Source organism: Theropithecus gelada, chromosome 4, assembly GCF_003255815.1.
Source record: "Theropithecus gelada isolate Dixy chromosome 4, Tgel_1.0, whole genome shotgun sequence".
NCBI lineage: Eukaryota > Metazoa > Chordata > Mammalia > Primates > Cercopithecidae > Theropithecus > Theropithecus gelada.
In genome coordinates this window covers 95,170,464-95,196,206 of record NC_037671.1, presented here as the reverse complement: position 1 = coordinate 95,196,206, position 25,743 = coordinate 95,170,464, and the positions used below count along the sequence as shown (strand labels likewise).

Below are 25,743 nucleotides of genomic sequence, written 5' to 3'. Positions count from 1 at the left end.
GGAGTCTCGCGCTGTGTCACCCAGGCTGGAGTGCAGTGGCGCGATCTCGGCTCACTGCAAGCTCCGCCTCCCAGGTTCACGCCATTCTCCTGCCTCAGCCTCCGAGTAGCTGGGACTACAGGCGCCCGCCACCACGCCCGGCTAGTTTTTTGTATTTTTAGTAGAGACGGGGTTTCACCATGTTAGCCAGGATGGTCTCGATCTCCTGACCTCGTGATCCACCCGCCTCGGCCTCCCAAAGTGCTGGGATTACAGGCTTGAGCCACCGCGCCCGGCCCTTAAATCCTAATCTTAACTATTGTCACTAGCTGTGATGTGTGTGTGCATGTGTGTGCATGTGTGTGTGAATGTGTGTCTTGAAGAGATACCTCTGGATGTAGTTAACTCATAAGTAGAAAGAAAAGCAATTATAATTTTTATACTATAGCAATTATAAACAACAAAATTATAATTCCTTCTAGCCCTAAAACTCACAGATCAATGGACCAGAGCTAAATGGTTCCACTGAGTCGTTTAATTATTTCACTTCAAATTTAGGAAACAGTCTTCTGGACTTAGTAATGGGGTTTCAATGCACCTGTTAGACACTTAGTAGTACTGCCTCGACTTGGGTCGTATTATCAGTGTGTGATTATAGTCATAGTCCAACAAAGAGCCTAAATTTGTAGTCAACAATAGAGACAATGCCTTTAGGTCTTTCAGTCCTTTCAAATCATGAACATTCACTAGAGCCAAGGCGAGTTGAAATAATATTGAATGCTTTTCTGCCTTCAAAAAACAGGTGGCCCAGACACAGTGACTCATACCTGTAATCCCAGCACTTTGGGAGGCTGAGGCAGGTGGATCACTTGAGGTCAGGAGTTCAAGACCAGCCTAGCCAACATGGAGAAACCCATCTCTACTAAAAATACAAAAAGTAGCCAGGCATGGTGATACATGCCTGTAATCCCAGCTACTCGGGAGGCTGATACAGGAGAATCGCTTGAACCTGGGAGGCTGAGGTTGCAGTGAGCCGAGATCATGCCACTGCACTCCAGCTTGGGTGACAGAGCGAGACTCCATCACAAAAAACAAAACAAACAACAAAAAAAAGCAGGTGCTTTCTAAACTTGTTAGCAGTGTATCCTCTTTAGATCTCTATGCTTTTTACAGGTCAAAAATTTGACAAATAAATGTAAATGTATGAATTTGACTGTCTTACCAATTAATTAAATATGGATGGAGATCTTTACTTATTGAGGAGAACATCCACATAAAAATATTATTTCTTAATGCATTGTGGTTAGAAGAGGTAATACAGAGAGAATAATATATTGGGTCAAAAGAGTTAACAAAGTTTGCAACTCAGAAACACGTCAAACAGCTAAGCAATTGGGGAAATTTGCTACTTTTTTGCCCCATTAAATCAGCATTGACTCATACAAACTTCATTGAGAGTAGCACATGCATGTAAACAGTCTCAGACTCAATTGAAAGGAAGTTTTTATATGTCTGTCCAGTTAATTGTAAGCTCATTTTAGGCAGTGATAGTACCTTGTTCATCTTATCTCTGTGGGTGTTAAGGCAGTGTCTGACACTGCATTCAATTTTGGCTTAAGAAATATACCTGAGAATCAAACAATCCTCTATTCATTACAAGAATATTCCTCTGCTCAAATCTTTCTGGTGCTAGGGTGAGCTTATTCTCTCACAAGATAGTCTGGGTAGCTGGATCTACGCCCTTTTTACTGAATTCTTTTTGAATTTTGCTGATGTCAACTTGTAATAGGACTACTAGAATAAGTCACAAATAGACCCAAATGGATGTCCTCAGAACATTCTAATTTTTGGATGGATTTTTGGCCTGAATGGAATAAAGGCACTAAAGATTATTTTAAGGAATGCTTTCCTTGAAGAATCCTTAGTGGCCCGTCTTTTTTTCACCTACTGTCTCTGCTTATATCCAGCTCTCCTCTTCTCTAGCCTTATGGAGGAGACTGCTATAGGCAGCTGCAAGTTCAGGAATATACTCTTCAAAATTTTCATGTAATGGTAGGTTTATTTTGGTTCTGTAAAGCCCTGAACATCATGGTCGTATGTGCTATGTATGAATAATTACCAAAATGGGATATAAAAGTCATCTCCAATTAGTACTTCTAAAGTAGAACTGTCACTTCCTTGAAACAAACAAACATTTTTCTGTGAATTCAATTGCATTTATTTATTCATCCAACAAATGTGCATTGAGATCTTACTCTGTGCTAACACTGTGTGTTTTCTATATATCCCCACTTTATTATATTTGACATCTTATATTTAATTCCTTGGTGATAATTTTATTTAGGCTCTATGAAATGATAGAACTCAAATCAAATGATAGGGCTCATCATTATGAGCCAAATCTTATATCCATATGGTAAAATAAGAAGATTTTAAATAATAGGGCTTCAGAAAAAAAATCTTAAATTGATAAGTAATTAAACATTCTTCATAAATGACACCATTTATAAATATATTTATAGGTATCATTTTTCTTTGTTATTTGAGGAAATCATTTGTTTTATTATGACAATGAGTGTTATCAGTAGCAGAAAGAGAACTGGCTTCGATTTTCTAAAGTATTATTGGGATTACTTCCCAGGTGCTGAAAATCACAACAAATTGGATATTTAAAAATACTTGAATAATTTAAGATCATGAGAATAAGTAGCTGCAAATCACCTTAATGAAAATAAATGAGAAGTCTAATAGCTTTCTGAATAGAACAGTTCTGCTTTGTATATTTCTAATTCACTCCATGAATAATTTCACCTTCACAAATGTGGTAAACAGGTAAAAAATAGATCAAATAGAGACAGTTAAACACTTCGTTCAACTTCAGAGTCAAAGAGGTTAGAATTCAATAGCAACATGTTCTTCCTTTGTTATAGTATGCAAAGTTGGAACTAGACATTATAATACTCAGTGAAAATTTTTCATTCTTTAAGATGCGCATCTTCATTTCCCAAATAGATTAAACAGCTGATCAGTGTAGAAACAATAATCAAACCACAAGCTTACATTATAGACAACTACAAAAATGTGAAAAAACAATGTTTACAAATGATAATGAAGAATAAATTACTCTCCAGTGCACATAATTAGGTATATACAGGATAATTTAAAACCAAATGGAATGATTGCTCATGCTGAGCTTTTAAAAATCTCCACCAAAATATACATGTTACCCTAGAGAGGGAGATAAAAATAAATTGTGACACAATAGTAGTATGTTGCATCTCTTCTTATCCTCAATACTTGGATGATATTTCATCAAAATATTTATCAAGTGTGCAAGTGATGAAAAATTTTAATTCCAAAACCATTTCTCTAAATTACCAACAGATTTATATTCTTGATGCCTTTTCACATGATCACAAGCCAAGCAGGCATGTGATTCCCAAAATCGTGGAAGATTTACAGTGAAATCCTTCCTCCAGTTAAAGTAACTGAGGTACAACTTATTGTTTTTGTCGACTTCCTTCAGATACTTTGCTAGCTCACTGGGAGAGTTATAATCTTCCACATGAATGAATGAATCTGCTGGAATGTAATTCTCATAGTTTTCTCTAGATGGTCCCAGAACAACAGGTACAGAGCCAGCCAGAAAAGCATTGTAGAGCTTTTCCGTGATGTAATCCTTGTGGATTGAATTTTCAAAGGAAAGATAAAATTTACAAGTAGATATGGTAGGAATCAAATTTTTATCATTGACATATTCTCCAAATGCTTGCCCATAGGTATGGATTTCAATGCTTTTGCTTAGCTCATTGTAATACTTGACCCTGGCATGCTCAGGGTTCCAGTTACTCACAACCCAGCACACCAACTTCTCTTTGCTTGGCACTTCAAACACAAAGGGATTTGTGCTCACCGTCAAGAAGCCATAAGGCACTTGGATATCTGAGTCGCGGCGATAAGTCAAAGTCAGGTTAAACAAGTGCTCAATGCCACTCTTTTGAGGAGTGTGAGTTGGTGACTCCAAATTCATCCAAATCCATTTCTGGAAGGGTGGCCTAGCTTGCTGAGGTAAATTTGTCAGATCCCAACTGATGTCTCGGTGATGGATCAGAACTGCATGGGATTTGTTGTACAGTGAACGGTCCGTTGTGAGATGGCATCCTTGGATGTTGAACATTGCTTGGCAGGATGTAAGGTCAAAGGTCTGCCCAAATGGCCACACCCACACCAGAATAGTAGTTTCATTAAAATAATCAGTTTTGGTGGAGAAGAAGTTTTTCATTTTCAGCACAGAGCTGGCTGATTCCATTGGACTGAAGATCCAGCTGTTGGTAGGTTTGATGTAAATGAGAAGACATGCCATGAAACAGCCCAGGATAATGCAGACAATTAAAAATGGGCGAAGAATTCCTTTGGATGTTGATGTCATAATTTTTTCTATGAAACAGAGAAAGACAGAAGGGGAGGTAGGGGTGGGAATGAAGAGATAATCATAAATATATTTGAGATATATTTAAAATCACAAATATGAGATAAACAGGTAGTAATCAACTGCATATTCCTTTTCAGTGTTATCAAACCATTAAGAGAAACAGAACTTTCCTCAAAGCCAAGAAACTGCTTTCAAAAGGAAGTTTCCCAAAAACTCTTCTAAAAGTACCCACATATCTTCAAACCAAGAAACTTTTTTTTTTTCAACGCTATCCTTAACTGTTCTATTTTTATTTGCTTGTAGAAAACTGGCACAACCTAAACTGTTATCTCTAAAGCCATGACTAGAAGTTTTAGTATTTTGTAACCACATCAGATTTGTAAACATTTCCCAGTTGATATAATCACTTATTTACTCTCATATTGAGACTGTACTATAACTTTATGGTTCAGATGGAATTCAATAGAAAACTAAACTGTTGGCCGGGCGCGGTGGCTCAAGCCTGTAATCCCAGCACTTTGGGAGGCCGAGACGGGCGGATCACGAGGTCAGGAGATCGAGACCATCCTGGCTAACACGGTGAAACCCCGTCTCTACTAAAAAAATACAAAAAACTAGCCGGGCGAGGTGGCGGGCGCCTGTAGTCCCAGCTACTCGGGAGGCTGAGGCAGGAGAATGGCGGGAACCCGGGAGGCGGAGCTTGCGGTGAGCTGAGATCCGGCCACAGCACTCCAGCCTGGGCGACAGAGCAAGACTCCGTCTCAAAAAAAAAAAAAAAAAAAAAAAAGAAAACTAAACTGTTTTTTAAAAAGTTACATTTTTGTTTTTCTCATTATAAATTTATCTTCACAGTTTGCAAATGCATTACTATAATCATCCAGTAAAAAAAATGGCAACTCTTGATTTGATACATTTCTAAAAAACAAGTACACTCAGGCAAATTTTATAAATTTAAAACTCACAGTGTTTTGTTTTTATTTATATATTTTTCTTACAGTTTTCTTTGTTTACTTTTAATAATTTGTTAGTACATCCAATATCTACCAAGATGTAATAATCAAATGTTCTATTTGCATTGGAACAACTTTCTCACTTATTATATAGCTTAAGGGCTTTAAAAAAGTTTTTCTTTGTATTAAGATGATATTGGTATTATAAAAATAAATGTAAACAAATTCTCAAAAAGGGCTATATTTCATGAAGAACAACTTTGATGTCAAGGATTTTAACAGATTGTGGCTAAAAAGATGAATGAAGCCTTTTTTTTTTTTAAAGAAGAAAAGCGTCTTCGAGTTTTTTTCTCTTCGGCATTCATGCCTCTTTATGGGTATGAACACAAAAATATATTTGCAAAAACTGTTTCTTGATAAAATTCTCACAGATCTTTGAATTCATGTTGTTTCTCTTATGAAAATAATGTGGCCTATAAATTTCAGACTCATTAAAGTATTTTGAAATTTTGATAGAAGCTAGGATAGAAACATTAGATGTTTCCTTCCAAAAAAGGGGAGAAATTGTCCTTTATTTAATTACCTAAATTTATGTGAACATTAAAAAAAAGCGCATTCTTTTGCTATGTAGTTTTTTTTTAAAGCATATGAGACTCTCTGAGTATCTAAGCTTGACTGTGAATCCAAAGATTTTGGACATTGCATTCTAGATCACTCCCAGAACTACATTAGAATCAAATATTGCAGCTTCCTGTCAAAGTTGGCTTCAGTTCTACAGTCAATAAGAAAATGAAAACAAAAGGTATATATTAAATATGTCTAGGAGCTAAATTATTAATCAACCCTTGGAAATACAGTGAAAATCAGGAAATAATTATGAAGGAATTTCAGTTATTCAGAATTAAATGACACTGAAGGTTCTACATGCCAAATTTTGTTGTATATTTAAACAGAAGGAAATTATAGGTTTGCATACTTTCCAGAAAAATAATAAATCGATCAACTCAAGAAGCTAGACAAAGAAAAGTGGTAAAATGCTAAAAAATAAGAAGGAAAAATGTTAAGGTAAGGACTAGAAATTTGAAATGAGTAATAACGTCACAAGTTTTGAAAATGCTCAAACTTTAGGCAAGAATAATGAAGAAAAAAGAAATTCAAATTTAATATCAAAAATAGCAAATATTTGTTGATTTAGCATGGATAAAAATGGCAGTAACTATTTTGAGTAATTTTCTGTTGAAAAATTTGAAATATTACTAAATAGTTGTATTTTTGTACAAATATTTGTAAAAGAAAAATTCTGATTCAAAAGATAACAGTTAAAGAAATAGAATTTATAAACAATAACAACTAAAAGCAAATACTAGGTCTAAATAGTTTTCCAATAATATCAACAATTTAATAAATTGGGAATACCATCCACCTTTTAAAAAAATCATTTTAGAAAATACAAAAATAAAGAACTCATGAGGTCAATTATAATCTTGTTACCCAAGCAAGATACGACTTTTTAAAGAAAAAGTCATTTGTGTTTGTGAACACAGATGCAAAAATACAAAAATTTAGCAATAATAAGTATTGGAAATAGATCATGATGTGATTCAGGAGTAAGTTTATGGAAGTTTAGTTGCATTTGATCCTAAGTATAAATTTAACTAATTAGACCATCTCTCAATTCCATCTAGACTCCACAATTTACAGACTGAAAAACCTTACCGGAAGGGTCTCTTTTCATTGGAAAAACATTAACTTCTAATATGCATGATTTGACTGACTTTTGCATTGTTTTCTTCCTGTGAGACCAATGTTTAATGGTTTTTAGAAATGAAATGCTCTGATTGACAGTTTCCTTAAAGCCTTCTTGAACTGAAATGCAATGGCAAAAACTATTAAATAAATGATGTCAGTTCAATATAATCAGGTTACAGCTGAAATAGCCACCATTTAATAAATGCTCACCCTTAGCCACGCCTTGTGCCAAGCATTTTACACACATCATTTCCTTTGATCTTTCCAGAACCCCTAAAAAGGACATCTTTTCTCATTCCTCCACAGATGAGGAGACTGAAGGCCAGAGATACAGGTAACTAGCTTAACCACTGGATTGTGCTCTCTCTTTTCTTCTATAATCTACTTTGAACAAATAATACAAACATGAATAATCCATTTGCTTTTGGTGTCTCAAGTTTTGTTGTCTTGATTTCCCTGGTCTCTACCTTTTATTCTGTAATTAAGAACCATTTACCCATGAGTTAAATTAAGGTTAATTTCTCTTAGCAAGAAGTATATCTGACACATATATATGGCACTTATCAGTGTCAAACACTGATTTGAGCACTTATATTAACTTACACACACATACACACATATTAACTCATTATATCCCCCATTTTATTGATAAAGAAACTGAGGCCCAAAACGATTAAGTAACTTGTCCAAAACCACACAGAGAGTTAATGGAACAGAATACTTTTCAAGCCCAGGCCAACTGGCTTTAGAATCTGGGCACTTGATAATTAACATTTTAGATCACTGTTTCCCCAGGTTGCAGCCAGAATATGCAATCATTTTAGTGATATCAGAACGTAAGCTTTGTGAGGAGCTATGTTTTCTTCACTGCTGTATCGTTATCACCAGAATGTAGCAGATGCTTAATAAATGCTGTGTATCTCATATGAATGAATGGGTAAATTGCTGCATCTCAACTATGTACAGATACTATGCTTGATAGGTAACCAGATATACAAAAATGAACCAAATGTGAATGAATGAATATGTACTTTGTTTCTTCCTCTGTGCATTTACCATGGAGCTCTCTATGGACTGACTCCCATTAAAATTGGCATGTGGCTATTCCTACCACTAGATGAGCAAAATCTCCCAGTTTTGCCTCTCTTTGTTTTGTCTCAAAGTTAGCATCTACCAGGAATATTTTAGTTTCATGTCTCAATTTCTCTCTCTCCCTCTCTCTCTCTCTCTCTCTCTCTCTCTCTTTTATTAGTCAAATGAGGAATTGGTCACTAGACAGGAACAATGTTCCTTCCACGGTGTGATTTCCAGTTTTCATGCTTCCTGGATATTTTATATAACTTGAGGTTCTCCTTGTTAACTCTCTGCTCACCCTCTCCCCTCAATTTTTCACTGCTGTCAGGGTCAATTACTAAATAACAGGGGCAGTTATTCAGTAACCCCTACTTTGTACAGAACTGTCAAAAAAGTTTGCCCCTTGGGGCCAAATTGACATCTCCTTGACAGAATCTTTTTCACCTATTCCTCATAACTAAAATTCAGTTGGATACTCACCATGTCTTATGCTGGTAATCAATACAATCTATTTTAAAAACACCTGCAGCAGTGTTACTATAACTCACTAGAGATAGCAATAAATGTATAGCACAAAGCAAATTGTAACAGTAAATAGGATAATTAAACCTTTTCAATTATTTTTAGTAGTTTCAAGTACTATGAAAGAATATAACTTAAAGACTTTACCATCAAAAATAACAGAATCTGGGCTAAAAGTACTGCTTAACAAGACGTGGTATGTATGATTCAATTTTCTGTTAAGAGTTTACCTACAGTCATTCTTTAAGAACACTCTACTGAATGTTAAAGAATGGAAGATAACTTGAAATAGAAAAAGATTAGAGTTGTAATTCTCAAACCACAGATACATATCAAGGTATTCGGGAGAAAAAATGTGAAACTAAGGAGAACAGGAGGCTCCCTCAAGGAGAGGCAGTCCTATTGTAAGTTTTGATTGTGCGGGGAGGTAGGCTTTGAATCCTTATTTTAAATGGAAAGAAACAAGAGCATACTATAGAACAAAGTTTAATACTTGCTTAAAATGTGGAGATGGAACAGGATAGCTGAGCTTGTAACTTGTCACTTGGGGCATTATACCCAGATTGCAGTCACTACCTACCTCTTCAACCTACTTCCCCTATCTCTCATTAGCAGGATGGTGGAGTTGGAAGAGATTTTCCCTTATGCCATTAGGAGTTGTTGGGTCAGCACATTTGACAGTCACTGTATAGTACATTTACTACTTTGTGTGTGTGTGTGTGTGTGTGTGTGTGTACTATCAAACCATTCCTAATAAGACTTTTTAATAGCTGGTAAAAATATGTGAAATACATAGACTATTTGAACAGAACTTTAGATCAACCTGAGGATCTTCAAGATAAATTCATACCAACTCCAAAGACAAGAAATGAATCACTGACAAATTGAAGGGTGAATTAAAGTTAGCAAAGGCCTCAGAAGCAACCTCAGAAACAAAGTTTCTGTCTGACTTTCTTCTGCCCTCCTGTCTTTCACCACTCATTATCTCCTAAAGCAAGCAGTACAAACTAGAATCCCTCTTTCCCAAGGCACTCATAGAAACAAGAACCCTTTTCCTCCAAGGCCACTAATAAAACCTAAAAATATTCCTACACCTTGCACCCATCTTTCTGTGTAAGAACTGGCCATGAAGAAATTTCCTGACCTACCTTGTTCGATTGTAGGTCATAAGACCTGCATTCCAGAGAAGATCCTGCCTTTTACCAGAAGGAAGGAATGCTACAGAGAAGCCAGGAAGAATCTTAACAGACTGGTCTTGCTGGGTTTCTCCCTTTGTTTATTTATTTTATTTTATTTTGCTTTTTTGAGACGGAGTCTCACTCTGTCACCGGGCTGGAGTGCAGTGGTGCGATGTCGGCTCACTGTAACCTCTGCCTCCCAGGTTCAAATGATTCTTCTCCCTCAGCCTCCCAAGTAGCTGGGATTACAGCTACACACTACCACGCCCAGCTGATTTTTGTATTTTTAGTAGAGATGGGGTTCCACCATGTTGGCCAGGATGATGTTGATCTCCTGACCTCATGACCTGCCCACCTCAGCCTCCAAAAGTGCCAGGATTACAGGCGTGAGCCATTGCACCCGTCCCTCCTTTGTTTATCATTATTAGATCAGACCTTTTTTGCCCAGTCACATTTCTATATGACTGTCCATTCTTCATTAATCCCAAGCATAAAAATGAATAGTTCACCTTGAGTCTTTGAGTCTTAATTCTGAAGGCTCCCATGTAACATAAAGCTATGATCAGAGAAATTTCTTATGCTGTTATTAATTTTTAAATTAATCTATTATACTCAACTATTCTTCTATTAATCTGTCTTTGTTAGAGGGGAGTTGGCCATGACCCTTATCATGGGGAGGAAAGAGACCACCACTTTTCTATTCCCACACTGGCAATCGCTTCCCCTTCTTCCCCTAATATTCCAGGATCCAAAGTATGTATCTTGAATCCTTCAAAGCATATCCATAATTATCTAGATTTTCAAATAAGCCAAAACAGCCCACAACAATACTATATGTAAATTCTCAAAACTACAAGGAAATCTCTTTATTTTATATAAGCCATTGGTGTTATCTGACTCTCAACTATTAGTAATCTGTTTATGCAGGCTCAAATACAAATTTGCTCCCCATATAATCATTGTGATCTTCGCTATCATAGTATTAGTACAGGATTCTGCAAAAATCTGAATACTACACTGAATGCTTATAATTTAAATTGGGTGGCTTATCTTTTCTTTTTAGTTTTTTTTGGTTTTTGTTTTATTTTACTCCTGCCTACAATTTTTATGCAAGATTAAAAACAAAAGCTTTACGCTTTAGCTAGCTATTATACACCAAATTATATTCTGCCTCAGAGTCCTGTAAAATTTTATATATTCATCACTGTGCTTTGAAAAATTCCCTTGAAACTTCAAATTCTATTGAACCTCTCTAATGGGCATTCCTCTTCTAAGTTCTCACAGTTTTCTCCATTAAATTCTGAGCCAAATGCCTCTTGCCTTTGGGAGAAATGCCATTTCCTTTTTTGGTATGAAGACACTGGTCGATCTCTGGAATGCTATAAAATTTGTGTTTGTGAACCTTTCTCAAAGATCCTTAGATATAATCTCTGGTATTTCCACAGGTAAACCTTTATTTTATTTCCTCAAGCCCTGAGGAAGTTGCCACCAAATTATACCAGTTTTGATCACCAACACTTTTCCTAAATATTCCTCAGAATGCTCTCTGGTAGTAACAAGTCCCTGATTCATTTCTGCAGTGGGGTCGTCTTTAGACAGTCCAATGCATGTCTTTGTAATATTCATTTTTCTTCTTTCATTTTTGTCTCAGACATTTGTTTCTACAGGCAAGAGAGCTGCCAACTACCACTTTTCCTGTACTGCAAATTTCTTTATTTTAGGCACCTTCTGCCGTCTCTGTCTTTGAAATTTTCTTTTCAAATTCAGGGATTCACCTCTCTTAGTTTGATCTTTCATCTGCTCTCTCTCCTCTCCACTCAATCACTAGTCCTTCATCACTGTCTTTATTAACTTTAGAAGCTCTGTTTATTGGCTTCAGCAGCAGCTAGAGCCATGCGATCTGACATTGAGCCCAAGTGTAACCTGGCTCATGCTTCACGTGCCCTTGGGGAATACCACAGACAAGACCAGGAGGTTCCTTGCTGGCATTTTTTCAGAACAAGCTTTCCGGCACCCTTTGAGGTCAGCAGTCTTTCATAACTTAGCTGTCAGTTCCAGCACTTTCCGTGATTATTGTCAGGTTTTAGTCCCTTGCAGCCAACCAGTGCAAGCCAGGAGAACTTTTTTTTAAAAAAGTCCAAAACTCTCATTTTGGGCTGTAGTCTTTTGGACTTTATAAATGAGAATGTCTTCCTTCCAGATGATAAGGTAGGGCAACTAACCTAGTGACATCTTGACATCTCCCTGTCCTTCATATCCATACCTAACCTAGAACCAAATCCTGCCAATTTTACCTCCAAAATATTCCTTACATTAGTAAACTTCTATTTCCCTAGGTCAAATGTCCATGAATTCTTGTGTGGAAGACTGACATTTCTTTGTAAGTGGTCCACCTGGTGCTCCCTTTTGATCCTTTCAATTTGTTCACTGTACAGTAGATTAGTAGTCCTCAAAGGATGACTCTAGACCAGCAGCATCAGCAAGATCTGGGATCCTGTTAGAAAGGCAAACTCTCCTACTGGAACCCAGACATATGAAATCAGAAACTTTGGAAAGAGGCCCAGCAACATGCTTTGAAGAGCTCTCCAAGTGGATCTGATGTACACTAAAATTTGAGGATTCCTCCAATAGGGTGATGTTTCAAACTGCAACTCACATATTACCATTCTGTTTTAGGCCTGTTGATGAATTCCAAATGCTTATAAGATTAAAAAAAAAAAAAACGTTAAAAGTCTTCATGTAGCTTAAAGAGCCCTGGATAATGGGGACACAGCTTTTGTCTCCAGCTTCAGTGCATGCCAATGTTGCATTCCCTCCATCACCATACTTATCCCTCTCACAGAGCTGTTCCACCAGCCCGCACCTCTCCCTGGCGCAGATTTCCTCCTCTCTTTACTGATATGCTCCTTTTCACTTTTCAGCTCTCAGTTCTACTGGCAGTAGCTTATGGAAAAATTCCTGACAGTCTCCCAACCTTCCCCCAACACACTAAATCAAAGCCCCAAGTACACATTTTATAGTACCACGTGTCATTTTTGCACAGCATTTGCCGCAGTATCAAGTTTACCTAGATTTGTGTGAGTATATGATTAATGTTGTTATCTCTGTTCAATTGTAACTAGGCTCATAAAGCAAAGATTGGGTGTTTTCACTCAGATTTCAATCCCTAGTGCCTAAATCTTACTTGTCATATTCTTGCTCTCAACATATGTTTTATGACTGACCAAAGAGCTAACAATCATTCAGCATTTCCAATGTTTAAACCACCAAACTAAGATTTTTATATAAATTTTACCACTTAATCTTCAGGAAAAATATATTTCTTACTGTTCATTTAACAAATATTTATATATATATTTGTTAGATGAACAATATATGGGCATGTGTTTAAACACACACACACACACAAACATATATGTATATTTATTTCTATGTGCCAAGCATGGTTCCAAGCATTTTGCAGGTAATAATTCCTTTAAATCTCACAACCAGATGAAATACGGGTTAGAATCACATCAATTTTTCCACATGAGGAAACTGGTATACATCTTTCTGCCTCAGGCCACACATATTGCTTTAAGAATAAACTGAGTGCAGTGGCTCACTACTGTAATCCCAGCACTTTGGAAGGCCAAGGCAGGATTGCTTGAGCCCAGGAGTCTGAGACCAGCCTGGGTGCCACAGAGAGACACCTTCTCTACAAAAATAAGAAAAATTAGCCAGGTATAGTGGCAATGCCTGTAATCTGAGCTACTTAGGAGGCTGAGACAGGAAAATTGCTTGAACCCAGGAGTTCGAGGCTGCAGTGAGCTATGATTGTGCCACTGCATTCTAGCCTGGGCAACGGATCAGGCCCCATCTCTAAAAATTATATATATACATACACACACACACATGAAAGAGAGAGAATATGAAGATTTCAGTTAACAGTTGCAAAGACTTTTATGAATTATATGACTGAAAATTGATTTTATGATATATATTTCCCTGGAGTCATTGTTAATTAGAACAAACTAGATTCACCAACACTTCCCTGTCTGTTCTCTTTCTGGAAGCCAATGGCCAGGAACAGTGGTCATGTGCCATCAGGAGAGGATAGAAAGGTGAATCAGAACAGTGAAGGAGTCTAGATTTGTTTTATTGTTGGAGTGTTTATGAAGCAATTCAAGGAACATCAAGGATTAATGATGCATTAATTGCTGATCCAAAGCCTCTGTGATAGTTGTATCCCCTCCTAACCACATTCTCTTTCAGATAAATTCCTTATGTGCTGCTCTGTTGAGTCAGCTTTGAAAATTAACTAACCTCAAAGAACCAAGTTGCCTAAAAACAATAAAGGGAGAGAAAAGGAAGATTGTAAGTAAACATTTCAATTATGTCCCAGAGTTTTCCACACATCATCAGCTGATATATTTTTTTAAATATTTGCAAGTATTTATTTTAATTACTGAAAACAAAATAAAGAATTCCCTCTCTGTAAATTTTTATAATCCAAATTCCCTGGATCTTACCAAACTACTGTATAAGGTCAGACATTTACTGACCATATTGTGATAGTTTGATCCTTTGTTGATCTTACCACTGGGAATTTCTCTTCTTTCCCCAGTTGTTTCTGTAAAGGACCACAGGAGTTTTATATGGATTCCAAACATTTCTAGCAATTACAATCTTCACCCACCCTACTCGCCATTTATCATTTGGCTGCCACTCGTCTGAGAATCTGTCTGATGCAAGCTCACTTCTGCTCCTCCCTATTGGATGTGTGGGCCCAGAATTCCAAATTCAGTAGTTCCTTGACCTCTAACTCTGCAACTGCCAGTCTGGCTTCATGTTGCAGCTGGGGAAAATTGACTATCTGCATCAAACTTTGTTGCTGATTTCAGTGGCTTTGAATTCACTGAAACACTCACAGCATCTCTTCCAGAACAACTTCCCTTAATTTCTGGTCCTCTATCTGCTAATGACAGAGGCTTTAGTCCAGTTCCCAGGGCAAGGTAGAGAATCCATGGGAAACCAACTGCTTTACCCTCCTTGACTCTTTCCTACACCCTTTTTTCTAACATTAGGCCAGGCCGGCAACCTGCTCTAATCTTTTGCTATTATGTATACATAAAATTCTTGCTCTTCCAGTTTGTGATGGTTAATTTTATGTGCTAACTTGCTTGGGCCATAGGATGCCTGGATAAATGGTTAAACATTCTTTCTGGGTGTGTCTGTGAGAGTGTTTCTGGAAAAGATTAACATTTAAATTGGTGGATTGAGTAAAGCAGATAGCCCTCCCTAATGTGGGTAGACGTCATTCAACCCATTTTAGGGCCTTAATAAAGCAAAAAGATAGAGAAAGACTGAACTTGCTGTCTGCCTGACTGGTTGGACTGGAGCATGCATCTTCTGTCCTCAAGTTTCCTGGTTTTCAGCCCTTAGATCTGAACTGGAATTGACACCATTGGTTGTCTGGGTTTCAGGCCTTCAAACCACTCACAGCTTTTCTGGGGCTCCAGGTTGCAGATGGCAGATTGTGAAACTTTCTAGCTTTCATAATCATGTGAGCCAAAACCTTATAATAAATCTTTTCCTATACAGATAAATCTATTTTATATGTATTCTATATATATATGATAAATCTGTTTCCTGTTGGTTCTGTTTCTCTGAGAACCCTAATACACAGTTACAAAACAAACACCATCATGCATATAAAGGGACGTTAACATACTAAGAAGAAGGCTGCAGGAGTGAAAGAGAGAGTATTACTTTAGATGGGGCATTGCTATGACAACAGTTTCTGCATCAGACCAAATTTTGCAGGCTGATCATCTTTTGAACTCATGGGAAACTAATTAGCACCAGCTCTGCTGAGATTAAATAAAAATGTATCACTATAGTTAATGAGGAGCTCTGAAACTTCAAGTTCAATTTACAATAAGAGAACAAACTAAATGGAAAAAATAAGCCACAAAGAAGTCAACAGCCTAAAAAATAATATGATAAAAGTGTAGCTAAAGAGATTTTTAGAAAAAAGGCAAGTTTAATCAACTTACAGCTGAGTAATCTGAAAATGAACTAATGAACATACTTTTTAGAAACTGATGTTACTAGAAAAAAGGTGGAAAGGCAGAGTTTAGAAGTGAAAATCCAAGAATGAGAAATCACTAATCTTAGAGAGATAAATTTCTCGAACCTTAGAGGAGAGGATTTTTCTTATATAGGAATTTTCTTTGGCTCCATTTCTTTCTCCATAGTCTGAACAGAACATCCTCAAGGGTCATCTTATACTTTTGTCTGATTTCATTCTTAATAAACAATCTTGTCAATATTAAGTTTACCAAGTTGCTAACTACTCAGAAGAAAGTTCCAAATTTTGTGAACACAATAGTGAAAATGGAGGCCACTAGAAGAGAATACATCAAAGAGAACATTCTTGCTTTTTTCCCTCCCACCAGAATGGAAAAGGCATCTGTCCTCACACCTAAAGCTGATCCCTCCTCATTAAATTATGAAATCTAAATGGGTAAAGTGATCTCATTCCATAGATTATTTTATATTTTTGCTACATCATCCTTTTCTATGTTTTTACTGCTTGTTTTCTATCAGAATTTAAATAAAATCAAAGTTCTCTTATCTTCTATTAAAGAACCTCCATCTTCCCACACATTGCTCCTCTGATTTCTCAAATAGCCATGTTATTCATATACCTGCCTAAGGCTCTGACTGGAAGTCATTATTTATTTCTTCAATTCCCTAAATCCTACATCTAGTCAATTACTATATTGAGTCCATTGAAATGCTGTGGTATTTGTTAAATCTCACTCCGTCTCCATCCTATTGTTACTTCATTGTTTAGGCTTATATCATTTTCTGGATTATCATAATGAACCATTCACTATTATAAATGATGTTAGTCTTGCTTTCCTCCAATTCAAAACAAACATGATGGCTTGAGTGTTTTTCCCCCCTTTCATTCCTTCTGTTAAAAAAAAAAATTCTAAAAGTATTGTTGAGGAGGAAGGAGTTAAAGTAGCTAGCCTGTAACTCCTTCTGACTATCAGGGGATTCCCCTGGAGAGTGGGGAAGGAAGGTTGGTGACCTGGTCTAATCTCTTTGTAAACATAACAACTGGGGCCCAGGGCAACAGACTAAGAATGTTTGCTAAAAAAAAAAAAAAAAAAAAAAAAGCATTTTTATCTATGAGCTACTTTGAGAAAGTTGTTCTTGATTTAGAATTGCTTACTGTAAAGAAACCTAAACTTTGATGAATTTATGAGACATGGCATAAGGGGAATGTCACATAAGCTATACAACAATCTTAGGTACAAAATAGAGATGCTTCTCTCTCAGACCACAGCAGAATAAAACTGGAGATCAACTCCAAAAGGGACCTTCAAAACTATGCAAATAGATTGAAATGAAATAACCTGCTTCTGAATAATCATCAGGTCAACAATGAAATCACGATGGAAATTAAAAAATTCTTTGAACTGAATGACAATAGTGATACAATGTATCAAAACCTCTGGGATACAGCAAAGGCAGAGTTAAGAGGAAAGTTCATAGCTCTAAATGCCTACATTGAAAAATCTGAAGAGCACAAGCAGTCAGTCTAAGGTGACACCTCAAGAAACTAGAGAAACAATAACAAAGCAAACCCAAACCTCGAAGAAGAAAGGAAATAAGCAAGATCAGAGCAGAGCTAAAAGAAATTGAAACAGACAAACAAAAAAAAGATATATGAAACAAAAAGCTGGTTCTTTGAAAATAAAAATAAAATTGATAGACCATTAGCAAGATTAACCAAGAAGAAAGAAAAATCCAAATGAGCTCAGTCAGAAACAAAATGAGAGATATTACAACTTACACCACAGAAATACAAAAGATCATTCAAAGCTACTAGGAACATCTTTATATGCATAAACTAGAAAAGCTAGAGGAGATGGATAAATTTCTGGAAAGATACAACCCTCCTAGCTTAAATCAGGAAGAATTAGATACCTTGAACATACCAAAAACAAGCAGTGAGATTTAAATGGTAATAATAAAAAATTACCAACAACAAAACAAAGCCCAGGACCAGATGGAGTCAGAGCTGAAATCTATCAGACATGAAAAGAAGAATTAGTACCAATCCTATTGAGACTATTACACATAGTCTCATAGATAGAGAAAGGGAATCCTCCCTAAATCATTCTGTGAAGTCAGCATCACCCTAATACCAAAACCAGAAAAGGACATAGCCAAAAAAGACAACTATAGCCCAATATCCCTGAAGAACATAGATGCAAAATTCCTTAACAAAATATTAGCTAACCAAATCCAATAACATAGCAAAAAGATAATCCACCATGATCAAGTAGGTTTCATACCAGGGATACAGGGATGTTTTAACATATGGAAGTTAATAAATGTGATACACCACATAAAAAGAATTAAAAACAAAAATCACATGATCATCTCAATAGACACAGAAAAAGCATTCCACAAAATCTAGCATCCCTTTATGATTAAAACTCTCAACAAAATCAGCATAGAGAGGACATACCACAATGTAATAAAAGCCATCTATGACAAACCCACAGCCAATGTAATACTGAATGGGGAAAAGTTGAAAGCATTCCTTCTGAGAACTGGAACAAGACAAGGATGCCCACTCTTACCACTTCTCCTCAACGTACTACTGGAACTCTCAGACCAATCAGACAGGAGAAAGAAATAAAGGACATCCAAATCGGTAAAGAGGAAGTCCAACTGTCACTGTTTGCTGTTTATATGATTACATACCTAGAAAACCCTAAAGACTCCTCCAGAAAGCTTCTAAAACTGATAAAAGAATTCAGCAAAGTTTCCAGATGCAAAATTAATGTACACAAATCAGTAGCTCTCCTATACACCAACAATGACCAATCTAAGAATCAAATCAAGAACTCAGCACCTTTACAATAGCTGCCAAAAAATAAAAAATGAAACACTTAGGAATATACCTAACCAAAGAGGTGAAAGACTGCTACAAGGAAAACTATAAAACACTGCCAAAAGCATTCATAGATGACACAAACAATAGGAACCATATCCCATGCTCATGGATGGGTAGAATCAATATTGTGAAAATGACCATACTGCCAAAAGCAGTCTACAAATTCAATGCAATTCCTATCAAAATACGACCATTATCCTTCACAGAACTAGAAAAAATAATCCTAAAATTCATATGAATCCAAAAAGGAGTCTGCATAGCCAAAGCAAGACTAAGCAAAAAGAACAAATCTGGAGGCATCACATTACCTGATTTCAAACTATACTATAAGGCAATAGTAACCAAAACAGCCTGGTACTGGTTTAAAAATAGGCACATAGACCAAGGGAACAGAATAGAGAACCCAGAAATAAACCCAAATACTTACAGCCAGCTTATCTTCGACAAAGCAAACAAAAAACATAAAGTGGGGAAAGGACACCCTATTCCACAAATGGTGCTGGGATAACTGGCTAGCCACATGTATTAAAATGAAACTAGATCCTCATCTCTTGCTGTACATAAGATGGATCAAGGACTTAAACCTGAGTTCAAGATGGATCAAGGACTGAAATCTAAGACCTGAAACCTTAAAAATTCTAGAAGATAACACCGGAAAAAACCTCCAGACAGTGGCTTAGGCAAGGATTTCATGACCGATAACCCAAAAGCAAATGCAATAAAAACAAAGATAAATAGCTGGGACTTAATTAAATTAAAGACCTTTTTCATGGGAAAAGGAATAATCAGCAGAGTAAACAGACAACCCACAGAATGAGTGAACATCTTCACAATCTATACATCTGACAAAGGACAAATACACAGAATCTACAGTGAACTCAAACAAATTAGCAAGAAAAAAACAATTCCATCAAAAACTGGACTAAGGACATTACTAGACAATTCTCAAAAGATGATATACAAATGGCCAATACACATATGAAAAAATGCTCAACATCACTAATAATCAGGAAAATGCAAATCAAAACCACAATGTGATATCCTTACTCCTGCAAGAATGTCCATAATCAAAAAATCAAAAATTAATGATGTTGGTGTAGATGCGGTGAACAGGAAACACTTCTACAGTGGTGGTGGGAATGTAAACTACTACAACCACTGTAGAAAACAGTGTGGAGGTTCCTTAAAGAACTAAAAGTAAGAGTACCATTTGATCCAGCAATCCCACTACTGGGTATCTAGCCAGAAAAAAAAAGTTGTTATATGAAAAAGATACTTGCACATGAATGTTTATAGTAGCACAATTCACAATTGCAAAAATGTGGAACCAGCCTAAATGCCTATCAATCAATGAGTGGATAAAGAAACTGTGGGTTGTATATACGATGGAATACCACTCAACCATAAAAAGGAATAAAATAATGGCATCTGCAGAAACCTAGATGAGATTTGAGACTATTATTCTTAGTGAAGTAACTCAGGAGTGGAAAACCAAACATTGTATGTTCTCACTCATAAATGGGAGCTAAGATATGAGGATGCAAAGGCATAAGAATGGCACAATGAACTTTGGGTACTCAGGGGGAAAGGGAAGGAAGGCATGAGGGATAAAAGAATACAAATAGGGTGCAGTGCATACTGCTTGGTGATTTGTGCACCAAAATCTCACAAACCATCACTGAATAACTTACTCATGTAACCAAATACCACCTGTTCCCCAATAACCTATGGGGAAAAATTTTTTAAAAAGAACTATGGAGAAAAAAATAAAATGGAGATGCTTTCTAACATAAATGCTTCCTATTGGGTGAGGTGACATTGTAGACTTCTATTATTATCAACCAGAGATTATATGTCTAATGTGAAAAAGAGGGCTGTGGAGGCTAATAGGGTGTTTCAGACCTCTTCTTGCCTCTTCATTGATTGAACCCTTAAACTACAGGTAAAGCTTCATACTGGACACAATCTCTCATTGAAGTGAGTCTGATATGACAATCTGATTTTATATTAACTTAATGTTTATTGTATATAATTTTGAAAATACACACATAAGTAAATGAAAGCAATCTATACTTCAACTCACAGAATTAATAACAATTTCTAGTCTTTACTGTATAGATCTATTTCCTTATCTTAACTATATATTTACCTATCTAGTTTCAATGACTAACTCTGTATGTTATTTTTAAAAACAGTAATGAGAACCAGTAAGTAAAGATCTCTTTTCTGCTGCTTTTCTTTTTTTTTTTTTTTACTTAACAGTAAGTTGGGAGCATTTGCTTAAGTCATCAAAAAAATTTCATTTTTATTTACAATAACCGAATGAATGGGTAAAGAAAATATACACAATAGAATACTGTTTAGCCATAGAAAAGAACAAATGCTGAGCTTGGAAGACATTAAGTGACATAAGTCAGGCACCAAAAGATAAATACTGTATGTTCTCATTCATATGTAGAAGCTAAGAAGGTTGTTCTTACAGAAGCAGAGAGGAGAATAGTGGTTACTAGAGGGAGGAGAGTGTTGGTGGCAGGGGGATAAGCCAAAGGTTGGTGAACTGATACAAAAGTATGCATGTGTTAAAATATCACACTGTACTCCATAAATATTACAATTATTACGTGTTAATTAAAAATAATAAAAAAACCTTCACTTACATTTAAAAAATGTAAACAGGAAGATCATCCACTGGTTTCTGGACTATGTGGGGCACCTGGCACATTATTCTGACAACACTTACTCTGGACACAACACACCTGGTTTCAAATCACCACACCTGGATCTACGTCGGCTCTCTGTGAAACTTTTGGGCAACATCCCCAACCTTCCATGTCTCAGTTATTCATCTGAAAACTGAAAAAATACCACTATGCTAGATTTGTGCCTATAAAATGAACTGATACATGTAAATTCCCTGGGACAGTCCCTGGACATAGCAAACACTCAGTAAACATGACTGGGAATAATTGTTGCACTTACACATGCATGACTTAAGATGTATACTTGTTTTGTTACTGAATATGAAATTGCCACCAATAGCAGTAGCAATAATAAACTTTGCATTTCCTCTGAGAGACAGGATTGCAGAAGATTTTCCATGAAGTAACCTAGTTACTTAACCATCGAGCAATAGGTCACCTCTCACAAAAAGAAAGTGGTATTTTACAGCATGAATGTGTCACTAATTGTCATTGGCCACAATGTAAAAGGCAATTTGCTCCATTTTAACTTGATTTTGTCTCATCTTTTAGAGTAATTGCTGCACAATTATTTTGTCATAAGCTGTATGTTCAGTAGGCAAATCTGGCTGTACGAGATTAAGAAATTCATTTTCTCTGATGTGCTTTGCCCCTCTTTGACCTTCAATTTATGAAAACATATTTTTTTTTCAGGTATTCTCTTTGGGAATAAATGATTTTCACTTATTATCATTTTCTTAATTTTTATTGTTCTTATGTATAATAATTCCATTTTTCCTTTCAGCTAGCAAGGTAACTTAACCAAAACTTTGCATATAAAAAATGTTCATTAAATATTTTTAAGTTCCTGTATTTATGTAACATAGTGTTTTGAATAGAATCCCTCTTAAATAATTCATAAGTGAAAAAAAATTGTTAAAGTAACATATAAATCCTGTTGAATAATAAATACCTTTGAAAGATTTTTATCTTAATAAGAAAGATGCTCCTCCTCTGTGCTCCCATAGCTGCTGTGCATCTCTTTGACATAGCACTTGCATTAGAATGACACTATAATTGATTTGCCTGTGTTTCTCCCCCATTAGATCATAAGCTCCATGGAGGCATGAACCAAATTTGTTTTGACTTTCTATTCTTTGTACTTAGCACAATTTCTGGTACACAGGAGACATAAATATCTACTAAATGAGTAAATATGTATTGAACAAATAAATATAAATAATGAATGAATGAAAGTTCAATCAAACATTCTAACTTGATAGTTTTTTTCTTTCTTTCTTCGGAATGAAGAAGGACAAATCTTCTATGGTCATATACAATACGGGATGACTATACCTAAGATCCCAATAACTATAAATTTATAGCTGTAACGATTTCATTGCATTGAGAGAATGAGGTTTTTGCTGCTTGATGTATAAAATAAGACCCAGATTCTTCAGAAATCTCAAAATGTGGGAAACTACAAAAGGTTTGTTTCTTTTTAAAATTTTTTAAATTTAGTTTTTTTAAATTGTGAAATCAAAGTATTAATGAGATCCTTAAAGCAAAAGAATATATTTTTTTCACCATGTGATTTTATGAACTGCAAATAGTGAATGCTGATGTGAGGCAAATATTGGCACAGTGCAAAAGGGAGATGCGAGATGGATATCTCTGTGTTTATTATATTAAATGATTAACATAATGATAGCAAAGAAGACCCTTAGATACTACAGTTCATATTCCTTCCACTTATATTTTATTTAAATATCACATATTTAGTGACACAATAGAAACAACAAACCACATATATTAGCTTCTGGTTCAAGACTTTTTCCATAATACAATGTCTCCCCTTTTCCTAAAATGAGGAAATACAGTTGTGATATTAAGAATTCAAAATGGAAAAAGTCCAAATTGAATTCATCAAGTGGGTTAGGATTAAAACTTAAACAAATGTAAATTCAAAAGAGAAAAGTCTTCCCTGGATATTGAATTGACCCAGTGGCTTGTCTTGGCCATCCTGGTACACATCCTTTCCTATCATTTTCCTGCTTCCAACACTGCCATTATGTTCTAGGCCTCTGCACTCAGCAAGGTCTGGCATCATGGGAGCTGAGGAGAATGGCAGTGTAGGCAGACACCAGACTTTGTTCTTCAATGTGATGCTTTTTTAGTCCTTTTAAGAATGGGAGTTCCTCACACTATGAGCAAACAAAGGCTGCCCATCAAAGATGCTTCTGCTCTGGGGAAAACAATGTCTGTATAAATATTCTTGGTGGGTGTAATTCGAATGGAAGAGTAATAATTTTAAGAAGAACTAGTTCTTACTAAGCCTTTAGTATGTGGCAGACTCTATGTTGAGGACCTTAGTAACATTAACCAAAAAATGATAATAATTTTAATACCCTATAGGATTGTTTTGAGAATTAAATGAGATAATATATCTAAATGTTTAGAAACTGCCTGGCTCACCCAGGGGCTGGATGAAAGATAGCTGTTACTATATTTACCTCATTTAATCCCAATGATTCCATGCAAAGGTGGAGAGAAGTTCATTTATTTGGAGGCTTTGGGGCTAGAACCCAAACCAAGCGCTTTACCAGGAGTTAACTTCCTGTCTTCCAGGAATTGTGGTTGAATGAGAATTAGGAGTGTAGTCAGAAACAGGTATGTTTTCTGCTTTTTTATAAAGTAACTGGTCAAGCTTTATTTAGCAAATTCTGTGAACCTTAATTTTTTCATCTCTAGATGAGTATAACAATACCTACCTAGGAGGACTGTTGCAGGGGAAATTTAACATAACATGTAATTACATTATCTTCCTTTCTGAACTTTGTCAATGCATGACCTTTATCCTAGCTGGCCTGTCATCTAATCTACCTTAGGGATGGGTAGGATAAGTAAATTCAGATTTATTAGAGAAGGAGTAAGAAGAGAAAGAAGACTGTAATTTTCAGGTTCTGACATATAGTAAAAGATACAAACTTAATTATTTTTAGAGAAAAAATTTTTAATGCTTTTAAACATATCAAGATTGAGGACTGAGAGAAGGTCTCTGGGCTTTGACCTAAGTGAGGAGTATCACATAATTTAGGGTAATATTTCAAAGAGAGAGAAGCGGCCTCTCACAAACCACAGGAACGGCCAACAGTATAGTCAGACACCTGAGATCTTAAGACAGTTCTCCAAATTGCCCTTGTTTTATGTATAGTATGGGTGGGATGTAGAGATGGCTGGGAAGCTTGTTAGAGAGGATTACTATAATGTGATGAAGTGATGAAGTAGCTGTGGAACTACCGAGCCTAAGACTAAGCGGCAGTCACAGCCAGACCCCTGAAAAGTCACAGCACCAAAGGAGCTGAGGAGAACCAAGACAGCCAGGCAGCTCCACATAGTGCCCTTCCTGGAGAGTCCCAGATTACAAATTATCCGGGCCTCAGAACCAAAGCCAGCAGGGCAAGCCAGAAGCAAGGAGCCAGGAAGCGTGGCCCTGAGGTTGGCAGATGAGACGATGCCTTTACTCATTCTATTGAATTTCAATTGAGCAAGAAAAATAGGTGAAAGGAGAGAATATCTGAGCGAATAAAAAAGCAAAATTTCCCAAAGGGATTGTTGAAATCCACAGTCAGCAAACTATATGGGTGGTGGCCAAATCCAGCTACTGTCTAATTTTTAAATAATATTTTACTGGAAAACAGCCAAACTCACCCTTTTATGTATTGTCCATGACTGCTTTTGTGCTACAATGACAGAGTTGAGTAGTTGCAACACAGACTGTATATTAGGGTTTCCCACAGAAACAGAGCCAATAAGATATATATATAAATATACCTTACATATTATGTATCATTATATACGATATAAAATATTTCAAAAACATATTTTATAAAAGTAGAAGATAGATATAAATAGGAGGGGATTAACTAGAGGAGTTGGTTTATGTGATTATGGGGGGCTGAAATCCCACAGTATGGAGTCCACAAGCTGGAGAATCAGGGAAACCGGTAGTGTGGCTCAGACCAAGTGCAAAGCCTGAGAACCAGGGAGTGGACCGTGTAACTCTCGGTCCAAGGCTGAAGGCCTGAAAACTGGTAGAGAGGGAACTGGCGCAAGTCCTGGAGTCTGAAGGCTAGAGATCCTGGAGTTCTGATGTCCAAGAGCAGGAGAAGCTGAATGTCTCAGCTCCAGAAGGCGGGGGGGGGGGGGGGGGGGG

At 36.3% G+C, this 25,743-nt stretch overlaps 1 protein-coding gene across 1 annotated transcript in view; it reads right to left on the bottom strand.

The window, feature by feature from the left end:
• Positions 1–2,018: 2,018 nt before the first annotated feature.
• The window catches only part of FUT9 (fucosyltransferase 9), a 197,980-nt gene continuing 174,255 nt past the window's right edge, over positions 2,019–25,743 (bottom strand). The window contains exon 3 of the mRNA XM_025383616.1: positions 2,019–4,416. Coding sequence (XP_025239401.1) covers positions 3,329–4,408 — 1,080 coding nt within the window. The 5' untranslated portion in view covers positions 4,409–4,416 and the 3' untranslated portion in view covers positions 2,019–3,328. The remainder of the gene's footprint in view (positions 4,417–25,743) is intronic.